The sequence below is a fragment of the Anguilla anguilla genome, chromosome 15, assembly GCF_013347855.1.
Source record: "Anguilla anguilla isolate fAngAng1 chromosome 15, fAngAng1.pri, whole genome shotgun sequence".
NCBI classification, from domain to species: Eukaryota; Metazoa; Chordata; class Actinopteri; order Anguilliformes; family Anguillidae; genus Anguilla; species Anguilla anguilla.
This window is the reverse complement of record NC_049215.1, coordinates 4,387,232-4,400,979: the sequence shown is the minus strand read 5'-3', so window position 1 is coordinate 4,400,979 and position 13,748 is coordinate 4,387,232. Positions and strand designations below refer to the sequence as shown.

Sequence of the window (13,748 nt, the reverse complement as noted above, 5' to 3'; positions counted from 1 at the left end):
GGAGAGCCACACCATCCCGCTAACCTCACACACTCAGCAGAGCCACATCATCCCGCTAACCTCACACACTCAGGAGCAGAGCCACATCATCCGCTAACCTCACACACTCAGCAGAGCCACATCATCCCGCTAACCTCACATTCACACACTCAGGAGCAGAGCCACACCATCCTGCTAACCTCACACACTCAGGAGCAGAGCCACATCATCCCGCTAACCTCACACACTCAGGAGCAGAGCCACATCATCCCGCTAACCTCACATTCACACACTCAGGAGCAGAGCCACATCATCCCGCTAACCTCACACACTCAGGAGCAGAGCCACATCATCCGCTAACCTCACACACTCAGCAGTGCCACACCATCCCGCTAACCTCACACACTCAGCAGAGCCACATCATCCCGCTAACCTCACACACTCAGCAGAGCCACACCATCCCGCTAACCTCACACACTCAGCAGAGCCACACCATCCCGCTAACCTCACACACTCAGCAGAGCCACATCATCCCGCTAACCTCACACACTCAGCAGAGCCACACCATCCCGCTAACCTCACACACTCAGCAGAGCCACATCATCCCGCTAACCTCACACACTCAGCAGAGCCACATCACCCCGCTAACCTCACACACTCAGCAGAGCCACATCATCCCGCTAACCTCACACACTCAGCAGAGCCACACCATCCCGCTAACCTCACACACTCAGCAGAGCCACATCATCCCGCTAACCTCACACACTCAGCAGAGCCACACCATCCCGCTAACCTCACACACTCAGCAGAGCCACATCATCCCGCTAACCTCACACACTCAGCAGAGCCACACCATCCCGCTAACCTCACACACTCAGGAGCAGAGCCACGCCCGCCAGCACCCACTTGGCCGGCCTCTCCTTGGTCTTCAGGGGGAAGGTCCACACGTAGGTGGAGCCCCGCTGCTTGGTCTTGTAGACGGGGCACTCGTAGATGTTGCGGGTCTCCTGGCGGTCGTTGGGGACGGCCCGGACGAAGATAACGGGCATGCTCGGCGTGAGCTCCTTCAGCCTGGCCTCGGCGATATTTCCCCCCTGGATGTCCCATCTGGCCCCTGGGGGGGGGGGGGGGGGGGGGGGGGAGGGGGAGAGAAAGGGGAGGGCCCGTTACCCTTCTTGCATCCTGGCTCTATTGAAAGAGCTATGATCTATGGCCAGCCTGCTGGAACACTTCATTAGATAACTAGCTCTAATGGGGCGGAAACAATTAGTAGCATCTAACGGGAATACTGCTCCTTTAAATCACTCTGTACTTTCAAAGCCTTTTGCCCCCCAACCCCAGCCCCACCCCCCTGCCTTTCCCAGTCACGCTCCTCTGTAAAATGCCCCTCGAGTTCTCTCAGGTCAGGTGGTACTGGAATAACTACCTCCTCCATTCCGCCAGCACGTCGCACAAACAGCATCTTAGGCACTCTGAGTCAGAGACCGCTTAACATTGTAATTAATCCCCATCTGCACAAACGAGCCCCAGTGTTGTTCTCTGCTGGCACGGCTACTTCAGCTGTTATTTGCTGGGAATGTTTAAACATTAACGCCAGATTCTAATTATTGCATGACATTACGTTCGTTTAGCAGATGCTCCCATCCAATGCATTGCATTCATTCAGTAGAGGTTCTTACTCACTACTTTACATTGCAATCATTTAGCAAGACCAGAGCAGCTTTCATGTAGGAGAAACTTAAGTTAATTCACCTAACTAATATGAGCAATAGTGGCAGAGCTGGCAAACAATGTTCCCAGTCGCACGGGTAATGATGCGACATCGCTAAAGCACGAGAGCAAGTTAACTTTCCCAACCGAGAACTAAAGTAAGCATTCCAAATACATACACATGCATTACATCCACAATAAGCCCTAATTTGAAAACAAACGCCCACATTGTCCTTTAGTGCGTAGGGGTGCGAACGCCCACCTTCCATGAAAAGGCCATGCACGTACGCCCCCTCTCTAGCCGGCTGGTTGAAATCCTCCTTGAATTTTTTGGTGACGTCGACGGTCAGGTTCATTCTGTCGAGGGGCCATTCGTTCTTCCGGGCCAGGCTCTGCATCACGGCTGGGAAACAACGCGTATGCTCACTATGAGGTCATGAGGTGAGGTCACCTCTCTCAGAAAATAATGACGCACTGGAAAATACCTGACTTATGAAACACCAGTGATCATCCACTTTGCAGTGATGAATATTTAGGGAAATTGTTTTCAAGCTTTGAGCTGATCTGGTGATCACCAGATGTAAAATACAATATTTATCCTTGGGATACAGTGATTGGGGTATGGTGATTGGCTGGTGAATGGGGTATGGTGACTGGGTACTGTGGTGGGCTGGTGAGTGGGGTACTGCGATTAGCTGGTGAGTGGGGTACTGTGATTGGCTGGTGAGTGGGGTACTGTGATTGGCTGGTGAGTGGGGTACTGTGATTGGCTGGTGAGTGAGGTTACTGTGATTGGCTGGTGAGTGGGGTAATGCGATTATCTGGTCAATGGGGAACGGTGATTGGCCGGTGAATGGGGAAGGGTGATTGGCTGGTCAGTGGGGAACGGTGATTGGCTGGTGAATGGCGGGTACCTGTAAGGAAGGACTGGGGGTTGAAGAGTCCCGACAGCCACACCACGGTGGGCAGCACCAGGTCCTGCGTCCAGCTGTCCAACTCCCTGCATCGTAGCAGTACATCACTGTACCTGTGGACAGGTGACAGGTGAGCACAGGGGCGGGGCCTGTCTAACTGCACTCCTGGAGTGCCGTGTATACAAACACAGCTCCCAAAACAGTCCACGGCTCTTCAGCAGAAAGCACTGCATGAACAGGACCTCCTACTTTTATCTCTGCAATGACAGTTTCAAACTTCAAATGGCTCCATATTGGAAAAGTGCAGTGGACAGAACCAGTAATTCCTGAGGTCTAAATCAGTCCTATGATTCATTAATGGTGGGGCATGGTGATGATGAGGCTTGCCTGTTCTAAAATAAAAAGTACACAACCCATGGATTACAAATGCAAATGCAACTACTAAATCAGGAGCACTGAAGATGCCAAGTCCTTCGTTCTGTCTAAAGTGATGCCCGTTGCCAAGTTCTTGGACGTTTTGAATGGAACTTTCAGTACCCAAAATGAGGAGGGGAGATCCTGGCATTGCCATAGGGGGCAGGTGGTCCTGCCACTCACCACGGCGCCAGGTTGAGTGCGGACGGATACGCCAGCTTGGTCCAGGTGTGGGGGACGTTGTCAAAGAAAAGGGCCGTCTGCAGTTCCTCCATCTCTGAGGAAATTGCCAACTCGCCCTAACAAAAGAGAGAGTCAGTGAGCGGCAGCTACGGATCACCAATGGAGGGACCACACCGGGTCACCAACGGGGGGCTATTCTCAGTACCCCCGCGGTTCTCAATCCAAGAGCTAAGAGAGCCGCAGATACACACCTTCAGGCCCAGAGCTCAGAGAAGCACAGACACACACCTTCAGCCTCAGAGCTGAGAGAACCACAGACACACACCTTCAGCCTCAGAGCTGAGAGAAGCACAGACACACATCTTCAGCCTCAGAGCTGAGAGAAGCACAGACACATACCTTCAGCTCCAGAGCTAAGAGAAGCACAGACACACACCTTCAGCTCCAGAGCTAAGAGAAGCACAGACAAACACCTTCAGCTCCAGAGCTAAGAGAACCACAGACACACACCTTCAGTCTCAGAGCTAAGAGAAGCACAGACACACACCTTTAGCTCCAGAGCTAAGAGAAGCACAGACACACACCTTCAGCTCAAGAGCTAAGAAAACCACAGACACACACCTTCAGCTCCAGAGCTCAGAGAAGCACAGACACACACTTTTAGCTCCAGAGCTGAGAGAAGCACAGACACATACCTTCAGCTCCAGAGCTAAGAGAAGCACAGACACACACCTTCAGCTCCAGAGCTAAGAGAAGCACAGACAAACACCTTCAGCTCCAGAGCTAAGAGAACCACAGACACACACCTTCAGTCTCAGAGCTAAGAGAAGCACAGACACACACCTTCAGCTCCAGAGCTAAGAGAGGCACAGACACACACCTTCAGTCTCAGAGCTAAGAGAGGCACAGACACTCACCTTCAGCTCCAGAGCTAAGAGAACCACAGACACACAGCTTCAGCCTCAGAGCTGAGAGAGGCACAGACACACACCTTTAGCTCCAGAGCTAAGAGAAGCACAGACACACACCTTCAGCTCCAGAGCTAAGAGAGGCACAGACACACACCTTCAGTCTCAGAGCTAAGAGAGGCACAGACACTCACCTTTAGTCCCAGGTCCAGCTCTCTGAGGGAGCGACGGATCTCGCTGATGAGCATGTTCATGCGCTCGCACTCCTGGAAGCACACTAGGATGTACGAGGATCGCTCTGCTGTTTTGGAGGTGATGTCTGACATGTTGTACTCCTCCGGTAATTTCTCCAGGATATCATCTAGGATTGTTTTTACCTGAAGAGTCAATCACTGTATTTTAGAAAGGGACAGTAATCTATTCGCCCACATTCAACAGGTAAATTATAAAACGTAACAGTTTTTTCAGTGATCTTGTCTCCAGATTTTAAACAGGTAATTGCAGAGCATTAAACATGTATTAATTCCACTTGTGACCAATCTCCATGTCGGTCGATAAATAAATAGCAGCTTTTTGTGTTCAGACTAGGGTTGTGTTGGTGTGGGTGTATCGTGGGATGCTGGTGTTTGGGCTGATGTTTTCAGGCTGGTGTTTGGGCTGATGTTTTCAGGCTGGGGTTGTGTTGGTGTGGGTGTATCGTGGGATGCTGGTGTTTGGGTTGTTGTTTTCAGGCTGGTGTTTGGGCTGATGTATTCTGGCTGGTCTCTGTGTTAGACAGGTGGCAGAGCGACTGTGCAGGAAGGCCGGTGATCGCGTCTGTCTTGCAACGGCGAGATCGGAGACCTTTTCCTCTATAGTTTGGGACGCCCCCTCCCCCATCACTGAGTCTCTGGACTGGAGCTCCAGCAGGGTGTGGAACAGGCTGTCGGAGGTCACCGTGAGGAACTCGATCTCCGCGTTCGGGTGCAGGCCGTAATGCACCGGGCTCTCGTGAGGAAGCATCTCATCAATGTAGCCATGGTAACCCTGGTAGTCCAGGTTGGACGGAACTACAAAACCTGGAGCCAGAGCCAGTTTCCTGTCAAACTGAGCATGACACAAGATCAATGTTACCAACAGCAAAATGGATTCCTTGCAGTCTGTATGTATTCCTACATGTGAAAACAAAAGAAACCGTTTTATTTTTCCCCCTGTAAAAAAAATCATATCAGCAGTTTTGTCACAACATAATCATTAGTTCCCCAAAGTGCCAGAAGAGGGAGCTGTAATACAGGCAATTCCTTGCCAGGTTTAAAAAGCCTTCCTTGCTAACTTTCTCAGCATGAGCTTTTCCACAGTTTCCAGGTTCAATTTCCAGGTCAAACTATACTTTGAGAACACACCTGTACCTGTGCACAGACTCAAGCAGGCTAGGTACCTGTGTACACACCTGTACCTGTGCACGGACTCACAGAAGCAGGCCTGTTACCTGGTTGGGCTGCATGTACTCCTCCAGGTAAGTGCGGCACAGCCTCCTGTCCCAGTCGTCAGTGATGTGACCCCCGTACATGATCTCCCCAAACAGGTAGCGCAGGTCCTCCCAGGGTACCTGCGGCATAAAGGCATCGATCGCCATTTTCTGTGTTATATTACGACTATGTTACACTAATGATTATGTCATTAATATAATAGCATTACTGTGTTCACAACGCCTGCCGCTGGCTTCAGTGAGCTCGACACTTCACCTGCGAGTTGGCCTCCAGGTAGTTGTAGAGGACGTTGACGGATATGGTGAGGTCGCCGGTGTTGAAGGGGTACTTCCTGTTCCAGCCCTGCGGCCCGAACTTCCGCCTCTCCGCCACGCAGGCGTGGAAGTAGCAGAGGGAGAAGAGGATGGTCTTGAATTCCTGTTCCCGCGAGCACTGGTCCAGGATATCCTGCACGCGGACGAGGAGAACAATCAACCACCGGACCGGACCAGGACAGCTGTCACTTCCACCAAGGTCCATTATCCTCTAATGTACTAACTTCCTACTTAATTTCCTGCATGAGCTCTGCACTCCACCATCCTTTAGGCCGATGCAGAGGTCTGATGTGGCTGAGAAAGGGACAGGTGGGGGTGGGGAACTGTACATAGCAACAGCAGTGACATGCATCATAAGCTCATAGTGTGACAATCTTTGGACTGTAAAAATTGCAATTTACCGTTATACATCACTGCTGCTCTGAGATTAAATGTGTGTGTGCTCTTATTAAACACAAATCACTTTTCCATAAAGGCATGAACAGTTTATAAATGATTTACTAGGCAATCAACAGGTTTCCTATTATATGCAATGTCAATGGGACACCATATTCACGGTAGCAACAGAGAAAGCTGCATTTAATTTTCCTTAAAGCATACTCTGGGAGAAGCCAAGTGCAATGCAAGTCTCTGCAGTTACAGTATGTTCATTAAAACTGTCCTCGACTGTATTGTCCAGAAGAATCCTACCAAATGGAAATGTGTGTGCAGCCCTGGAGCTGTAGAAATGTGTGTTTGAACATTTAACTTTGTGTGCAGTACATCTGCTACCAGGTTTATTAATAATAATAGCAATAACAAAAACAATAATAATAATTTGTTTGTTTTTCCCGTAACAAATAAAAGAAAATACATGGCAATGTAACATACATGATTTCAAAACACTGTTAAACACCATATTTCATTTTTCTAAGTAACATAAAGTGCAATATGAAAAATGTCAAAAGTCAATGAATCTTCAATGTAACAATTTTATTTAAATGTAACTCTTGCTATGAGACCAACATTAGAATATTTCATAAGTGCAGCAGTTCTGGCGACCGAATGTGGGCGTGTCTCGGAGGAGTGGCCCGGGGGGGGAGCGTCACCTGGTCGAAGTTGTCGAGGGCAGCGTGCAGGTTGGCCAGCATGCCAGTGGGCGGCTCGTTGGTGATCTTGATGGAGTTCTCCAGGATGCCCTGGGGGATGATGTGCTCCTGGGGGGTGGGGGCGGGCTCCGCGCTCATGAACACGCGGTAGTCAACATGGCTGCCCTCACTGCAGCGCTCCAGCAGCTTCTCCAGGCTGCCCAGCCACTTGGCCACCAGGTGGATGTTCTGTCACACACACACACACACACACACACACACAGGCACGCACACACACACACACACACACACGCACACACACACAGGCACGCACACACACACACATACACGCACACACGCACACACACGCACACACACACGCACACACACACACACACACGCACACACACACACAGGCACGCACACACACACACACACACATACGCACACACACACACGCACACACGCACACACACACACGCGCCCCTCACACATGCACACACACACACACGCGCGCACACACACACAGGCACGCACACACACACACACACACACACACAAACACGCACACAAAGGCACACGTGTGGTATGTCAATTAACATAGCATTATTATATTATCTGTACACACATGATATAATAAATATAATTAGAACGAGGCACTTCGCTTCCATTGTTTATTTCCCAAACATTCAGTCAGGCAAAATTTCTCAAAAACTACTGCTGATATCAAAGTATCACTGTAAGTTCCATCCGACTGAATCCCCAGTATGAACCCCAGGAAGGCTGTGCTATCAGTGCTGCAGTGTGTGTAAGTGAAGGAGGCTGAACCCTGAGGCCTGGCACCTGCAGAATCACCCAGTGTCCCTCCTTGGATGCTTTCTCCATGGCAACCTCAGCCACCGCCTCCTGCCCCTGGCCCAGGGACACATTGTGCAGCTTCCCCAGGTCAATGGTGAACCCCAGCTTCCGACCTGCGTCGCCACGGAAACCCAACAGAACTCAGGGCAATCCACACAGCAGATTCATCAATATGGGCATGCTTCTCTTACACATGGCTGGATTTGAAATAGGCACATTCACTTAAAATATGGCAGATAACTGAAATAAGAAGCCTTGTAAATCAACAGATGAATAATAGATGAATAACTGTAATTATATCACTTCAAATAGCAATATGCTTCCACCTAAGGGTAATACAGAAATAGAGTCATCCCAGCAGATTAACAAATCCCAAATGTGTGTGAAAATCTACTCCAGGGCAAACACCTGATTTCAGAATGCTGAGAGCAATCCTCTCTGTACGTACACAGGGAAGAGTATAAGCACACAGCCTGTGTTATTAACAGAGAAAATTATTAGCATTACCCAGCGCCTCCACGTCTTTGAGCGGATCCACCCCGGGGGACAGGATGAAGAACACGGGGGAGGCGGGCCCACTCTCTTTGAACGATTTGGCAAATTCCGTCTTGCGCCCCTCGGTGTATTTCACTCCCAGCTTCTCCTCTACAAAGTTCCTGTGGAAAAACAAATTTCTACCGTCGTGTGCCAGGGACTAGCACTGCAAAGCTGCAAATAAAATGTCAGCATAAGGAGAGAGACACAGCACTCACACAGGTTGCAGCCACAGCGACCACACAGGCTACAGAAACAGAGCGCTCACAGGGTACTGAGGCTGAGGTTCAGTGCAGGAGGGAGGAGGAAGGTGTGGAGGCCTGCTCCAGGCCTACCTGAGAGCATACATCATTCTGTCAGTCCAGGTGGCCTACCTGAGAGCATAGGTCATTCTGTCAGTCCAGATGGCCTACCTGAGAGTATAGGTCATCCTATCAGTCCAGGTGGCCTACCTGAGAGTATAGGTCATCCTGTCAGTCCAGGTGGCCTACCTGAGAGCATAGGTCATCCTGTCTGTCCAGGTGGCCTACCTGAGAGTATAGGTCATCCTGTCAGTCCAGGTGGCCTACCTGAGAGCATAGGTCATCCTGTCTGTCCAGGTGGCCTACCTGAGAGTATAGGTCATCCTGTCAGTCCAGGTGGCCTACCTGAGAGTATAGGTCATCCTGTCTGTCCAGGTGGCCTACCTGAGAGTATAGGTAATCCTGTCAGTCCAGGTGGCCTACCTGAGAGCATAGGTCATCCTGTCAGGGCGGAGGGCCTACCTGAGAGCATAGGTCATTCTGTCAGGGCGGAGGGCCTACCTGAGAGCATAGGTCATTCTGTCAGGGCGGAGGGCCTACCTGAGAGCATAGGTCATTCTGTCAGTCCAGGTGGCCTACCTGAGAGCATAGGTCATTCTGTCAGGGCGGAGGGCCTACCTGAGAGCATAGGTCATTCTGTCAGGGCGGAGGGCCTACCTGAGAGCATAGGTCATTCTGTCAGTCCAGGTGGCCTACCTGAGTGCATAGGTCATCCTGTCAGGGCGGAGGGCCTACCTGAGAGCATAGGTCATCCTGTCAGGGCGGAGGGCCTACCTGAGAGCATAGGTCATCCTGTCAGGGCGGAGGGCACGCATCATGATGAGCTTCTGTAGGGAGCTCTTATTCTTCCACTCCTGCGGAAACTTCTCCTTCTCCGGACACTCAGACTCCACCACCTTCTTCCAGCGTTTGGGGGAGCCCTCGATGTCTCTGTCCAGGCCCCGGAACTCGTCCGTGAAGCTCATGGTCTAGAGGCGAGCGGCAGGGAGAGGGCACGGCTGTGAGGGCTCCTCATGCACAGACACTGCAGTGGTTATTCATGCAGTTTATAAAGCATCTATCGTTTTGACCAAGTCTCAGTTTGCATGGAAAGTCACAGTTCCAACTGGGGGATGCTAAAAGTACTGAGTTTTGGGAAGTTTTCAGGCCCTGGCTGTACCTTGATGGCGCTCCATGCCGAGTTGGACAGGAAGTCCAGAGGGCTGATGTAGCTGTGATCGATGTTGAACCGGAGCAGGAAGTCCAGCTCTCTGACATCGATCTCTTTACTCATGAGCAGAAGCTGCAGATTCAAGAGAGAGCCGAGGTTAGATTCCGCCTGGGCATCAAGAGTTTAAAAAATTTAAGACGATAGAGCTTCACCTGGAAGGTCAGCTGGGCACTGAAGGTAAGCTTGTCCCTCTCAAACAGGCCTCGGCTGATGTAGTTGAAGGTGGAGAAGGTGATGCTGTCGATGAGGATGTTCACCCGGGTCTTGACATGGTCTGAGGGCGCGGCCTGGTGCACGGCATTGTGAAACACCACATTAAAGGCCTGGAGAGCGAGGAGGACAGAGGAGAGAGTGAAACACCACGTTAAAGGCCTGGAGAGCGAGGAGGACAGAGGAGAGAGTGCAACACCATGTTAAAGGCCTGGAGAGCGAGGAGGACAGAGGAGAGAGTGCAACACCATGTTAAAGGCCTGGAGAGCGAGGAGGACAGAGGAGAGAGTGCAACACCATGTTAAAGGCCTGGAGAGCGAGGAGGACAGAGGAGAGAGTGCAACACCATGTTAAAGGCCTGGACAGCGAGGAGGACAGAGGAGAGAGTGAAACACCATGTTAAAGGCCTGGAGAGCGAGGAGGACAGAGGAGAGAGTGCAACACCATGTTAAAGGCCTGGAGAGCGAGGAGGACAGAGGAGAGAGTGCAACACCATGTTAAAGGCCTGGACAGCGAGGAGGACAGAGGAGAGAGTGAAACACCATGTTAAAGGCCTGGAGAGCGAGGAGGACAACCGATGGAATGACGGGCCAGGGTCCTCTCACCGCTACTGGGACAGCAGGGCTGTACCGGCGCATTAGTCTTACCTTGAGGGAGAACTGGTACATGGGATTGATCTTGTTGAGATCGTTCATGATGAAGTAGAGCAGCGATGCTCTCGCGGCCACGGGACGGTAGTGCTCACGGGCCTCGTTAATTTTTACTTCATTAACTTTCGCCTCCAGGACCTACAACACAGAGAGTCCAGTCATTCGACAGGAACCGGTTACTGGCCAGTTTCACATCATACGGAGATGCGCACATACGCTCGCGCCCACACACACCCAAACGCACACGCACACTCACTGGCGCACAGACATACACACACACACACACGCAAACATACACACACAAAATACACAAAATAAAGAACAGCATTGACAATTTCTTACTGCAATAGCACAGCCAAGTGGGAAAGTTGGCCAGGATGTAGAAAAACAAGTACAAAGGTATTACTATAGTTCTTTCTTTGTGAGTTCAATGTAGTGAAGCTGGTTTTGGATCTTTAACAATCCATTCAAGAGTTATATTGAGCTCATTGTCATAGTGCCACTCACTGGCCAGTTGGCACCAAAATCAGCCCTATGCTGTTCCACGCAAACCTCTACCAATTTCAAAGTGACCAACTATTGACACCATTCAAATTTATTTTTGTGGAGAACGGTGTGCCCAATGATCTAGTACAGGTTGACCCAGGTCTGCTCCCGTAGTATCTGCTGTTGGCCGGGTACAGCGATTCAGACTGTGCCTCAGCGTTAGCTGCTCTGCTGTGCGTACCTTCATCTCAATCTCAGCAGCGGTGTGCTTGGTGGTCTCCAGCTTCTCCACCAGCAGGTTGTCCCCCAGGAAGTTGCTCTCAGCGGCGGAGAGCCTGGTGAGGAGCTCGTCCTCCAGCTGCTTCAGCTCGATCTTGAAGTAGTTCTGCTGCTTGGTCAAATCCGACTACGAAAACAAAAACGCCACCAGTCACAACGGCTCAGGTACCGACCAGCTAGTCTTCATAAGGTCTTAAACCAGTCCCATCTGACCATGGAAAATACACAGCCTATGAATGGCTTCCTTAAGTCACATCTTCCTGTACATCACCCCTGAAAGTGCCCAGACAATAGATTCAAGTTCAAGTTTAGGAATACAACCAAAAAAAACAGGCTTTCATATGATACATTTATTATGATATAATGCGCGGTCAACTCACAGAACTCATTTTCTAACCTTTCTTCAAGCTGCTGTTTTCCTAACCCTAACCCTACCCTCACAATCACTCATGACAGCACCGGCCCATATAGCTCCACCCTCCATAAACTCTGAAGAGGAGGCAGCAACACTGCTTTACAGGGATTTGGGGAGGGGGTCATGGGGAGGCCCACCTTAAGATGCTCCAGGTCCGGCCGTTCCAGGTTGACAACCTCAGCTAAGAGCTGGTCCTCCAGGCCGTCCCGGGTCACCGTGAAGTTGATGAGGGTGGTCTGGGCCTGGATCTCGGGCTTGTAGTGCGGGTTGGCCAGCTTAGTGTGCAGGATGAGTCGGAAGGCCGGGTGGAAGTAGCATTCTTTATCACCCACCTTGATGAACCTTCGCAGAAGATCAAAAGATTCCCACAGGAGGAATAAAGCAGCCACAGTGTACTGAGGGGTTTGGAGATGAGATGTATACAGTTACAGTGCACTGAAGGGTATAGGAAAGAGATTTATACAGTCACAGTGCACTGAGGGCTTTAGAGATGAGATTTATACAGTCACAGTGCACTGAAGGGTATAGGAAAGAGATTTATACAGTCACAGTGCACTGAAGGGTATAGGAAAGAGATTTATACAGTCACAGTGCACTGAAGAGTATAGGAAAGAGATTTATACAGTCACAGTGCACTGAAGGGTATAGGAAAGAGATTTATACAGTCACAGTGCACTGAGGGGTTTGGAGATGAGATTTATACAGTCACAGTGCACTGAAGGGTATAGGAAAGAGATTTATACAGTCACAGTGCACTGAAGGGTATAGGAAAGAGGTTTATACAGTCACAGTGCACTGAAGGGTATAGGAAAGAGATTTATACAGTCACAGTGCACTGAAGGGTGTATGAAAGAGATTTATACAGTCACAGTGCACTGAGGGCTTTAGGGATGAGATTTATACAGTCACAGTGCACTGAAGGGTTTAGGGATGAGATTTATACAGTCACAGTGCACTGAGGGCTTTAGGGATGAGATTTATACAGTCACGGTGCACTGAGGGCTTTAGGGATGAGATTTATACAGTCACAGTGCACTGAAGGGTTTAGGGATGAGATTTATACAGTCACAGTGCACTGAAGGGTTTAGGGATGAGATTTATACAGTCACAGTGCACTGAAGGGTTTAGGGATGAGATTTATACAGTCACAGTGCACTGAAAGGTTTCAGAATGAGATTTATACAGTCACAGTGCATTGAAGGGTTTAGGGATGAGATTTATATAGTCATAGTGCACTGATGGGTTTAGGGATGAGATTTATACAGTTACAGTGCACTTAAGGGTTTAGGGATGAGATTTAAATAGTCATAGTGTACTGCTCCTACCTCCCCTTCTTTATGGTGTGTCTCCCTAAAAGAGGATCAATCACTGGGTCAACTGTTTCCTCCAGGTTCTCAATTAAGACTGGGTGTCCTGAGACCACTGCTTGCTCAATAACATCCACATACCTGCAGAATCACAAAGGTTAGTACATCACTGCTAAAATATTCCCCGATATCATCTGTAAAAACTTTCCATGTTTGCTCTACGAAGTCTGCTCTTATGTTGTGTTTGGGAAGTGAGGATTAAGTAAAATAGGTTTGTTTTCTGAATCAGTTTTAACAGTTTTAACAACTAACATCCTCATTTAAGGTTCGGTACCGAATACAAGTGCATCAACAGTTAAAACACCTCACTTATTCAACATGCAAAATAAATTAATTTAATGTAGTCTGTGAATTATTATCAAAGATGTAAACGATCAATTAAATTGCAGAATCTGATAAGCAGAGCAACCAGCTGGATCAACATTTATCAAAATTTACAATTTACAATCAGATTAAAATTAAGGGATTTATTAAATTAC

The 13,748-nt window shown here is 49.5% G+C and overlaps 1 protein-coding gene across 2 annotated transcripts in view; it reads right to left on the bottom strand.

Moving 5' to 3' along the window:
• Positions 1 to 773: 773 nt before the first annotated feature.
• The window catches only part of LOC118213725 (dynein heavy chain 11, axonemal-like), a 31,882-nt gene continuing 18,907 nt past the window's right edge, over positions 774 to 13,748 (bottom strand). For both annotated transcript variants that reach the window (XM_035392795.1, XM_035392796.1), the window contains 18 exons: positions 13,228 to 13,350; positions 12,040 to 12,244; positions 11,450 to 11,614; positions 10,720 to 10,860; positions 10,015 to 10,185; positions 9,812 to 9,934; positions 9,427 to 9,620; positions 8,324 to 8,472; positions 7,802 to 7,929; positions 6,980 to 7,207; positions 5,833 to 6,024; positions 5,577 to 5,696; positions 4,952 to 5,194; positions 4,303 to 4,485; positions 3,201 to 3,316; positions 2,604 to 2,716; positions 1,952 to 2,092; positions 774 to 1,093 (listed from right to left, as the gene is read on the bottom strand). In XM_035392795.1, coding sequence (XP_035248686.1) covers positions 846 to 1,093; positions 1,952 to 2,092; positions 2,604 to 2,716; positions 3,201 to 3,316; positions 4,303 to 4,485; positions 4,952 to 5,194; positions 5,577 to 5,696; positions 5,833 to 6,024; positions 6,980 to 7,207; positions 7,802 to 7,929; positions 8,324 to 8,472; positions 9,427 to 9,620; positions 9,812 to 9,934; positions 10,015 to 10,185; positions 10,720 to 10,860; positions 11,450 to 11,614; positions 12,040 to 12,244; positions 13,228 to 13,350 — 2,983 coding nt within the window. In that variant the 3' untranslated portion in view covers positions 774 to 845. The remainder of the gene's footprint in view (positions 1,094 to 1,951; positions 2,093 to 2,603; positions 2,717 to 3,200; positions 3,317 to 4,302; positions 4,486 to 4,951; positions 5,195 to 5,576; positions 5,697 to 5,832; positions 6,025 to 6,979; positions 7,208 to 7,801; positions 7,930 to 8,323; positions 8,473 to 9,426; positions 9,621 to 9,811; positions 9,935 to 10,014; positions 10,186 to 10,719; positions 10,861 to 11,449; positions 11,615 to 12,039; positions 12,245 to 13,227; positions 13,351 to 13,748) is intronic.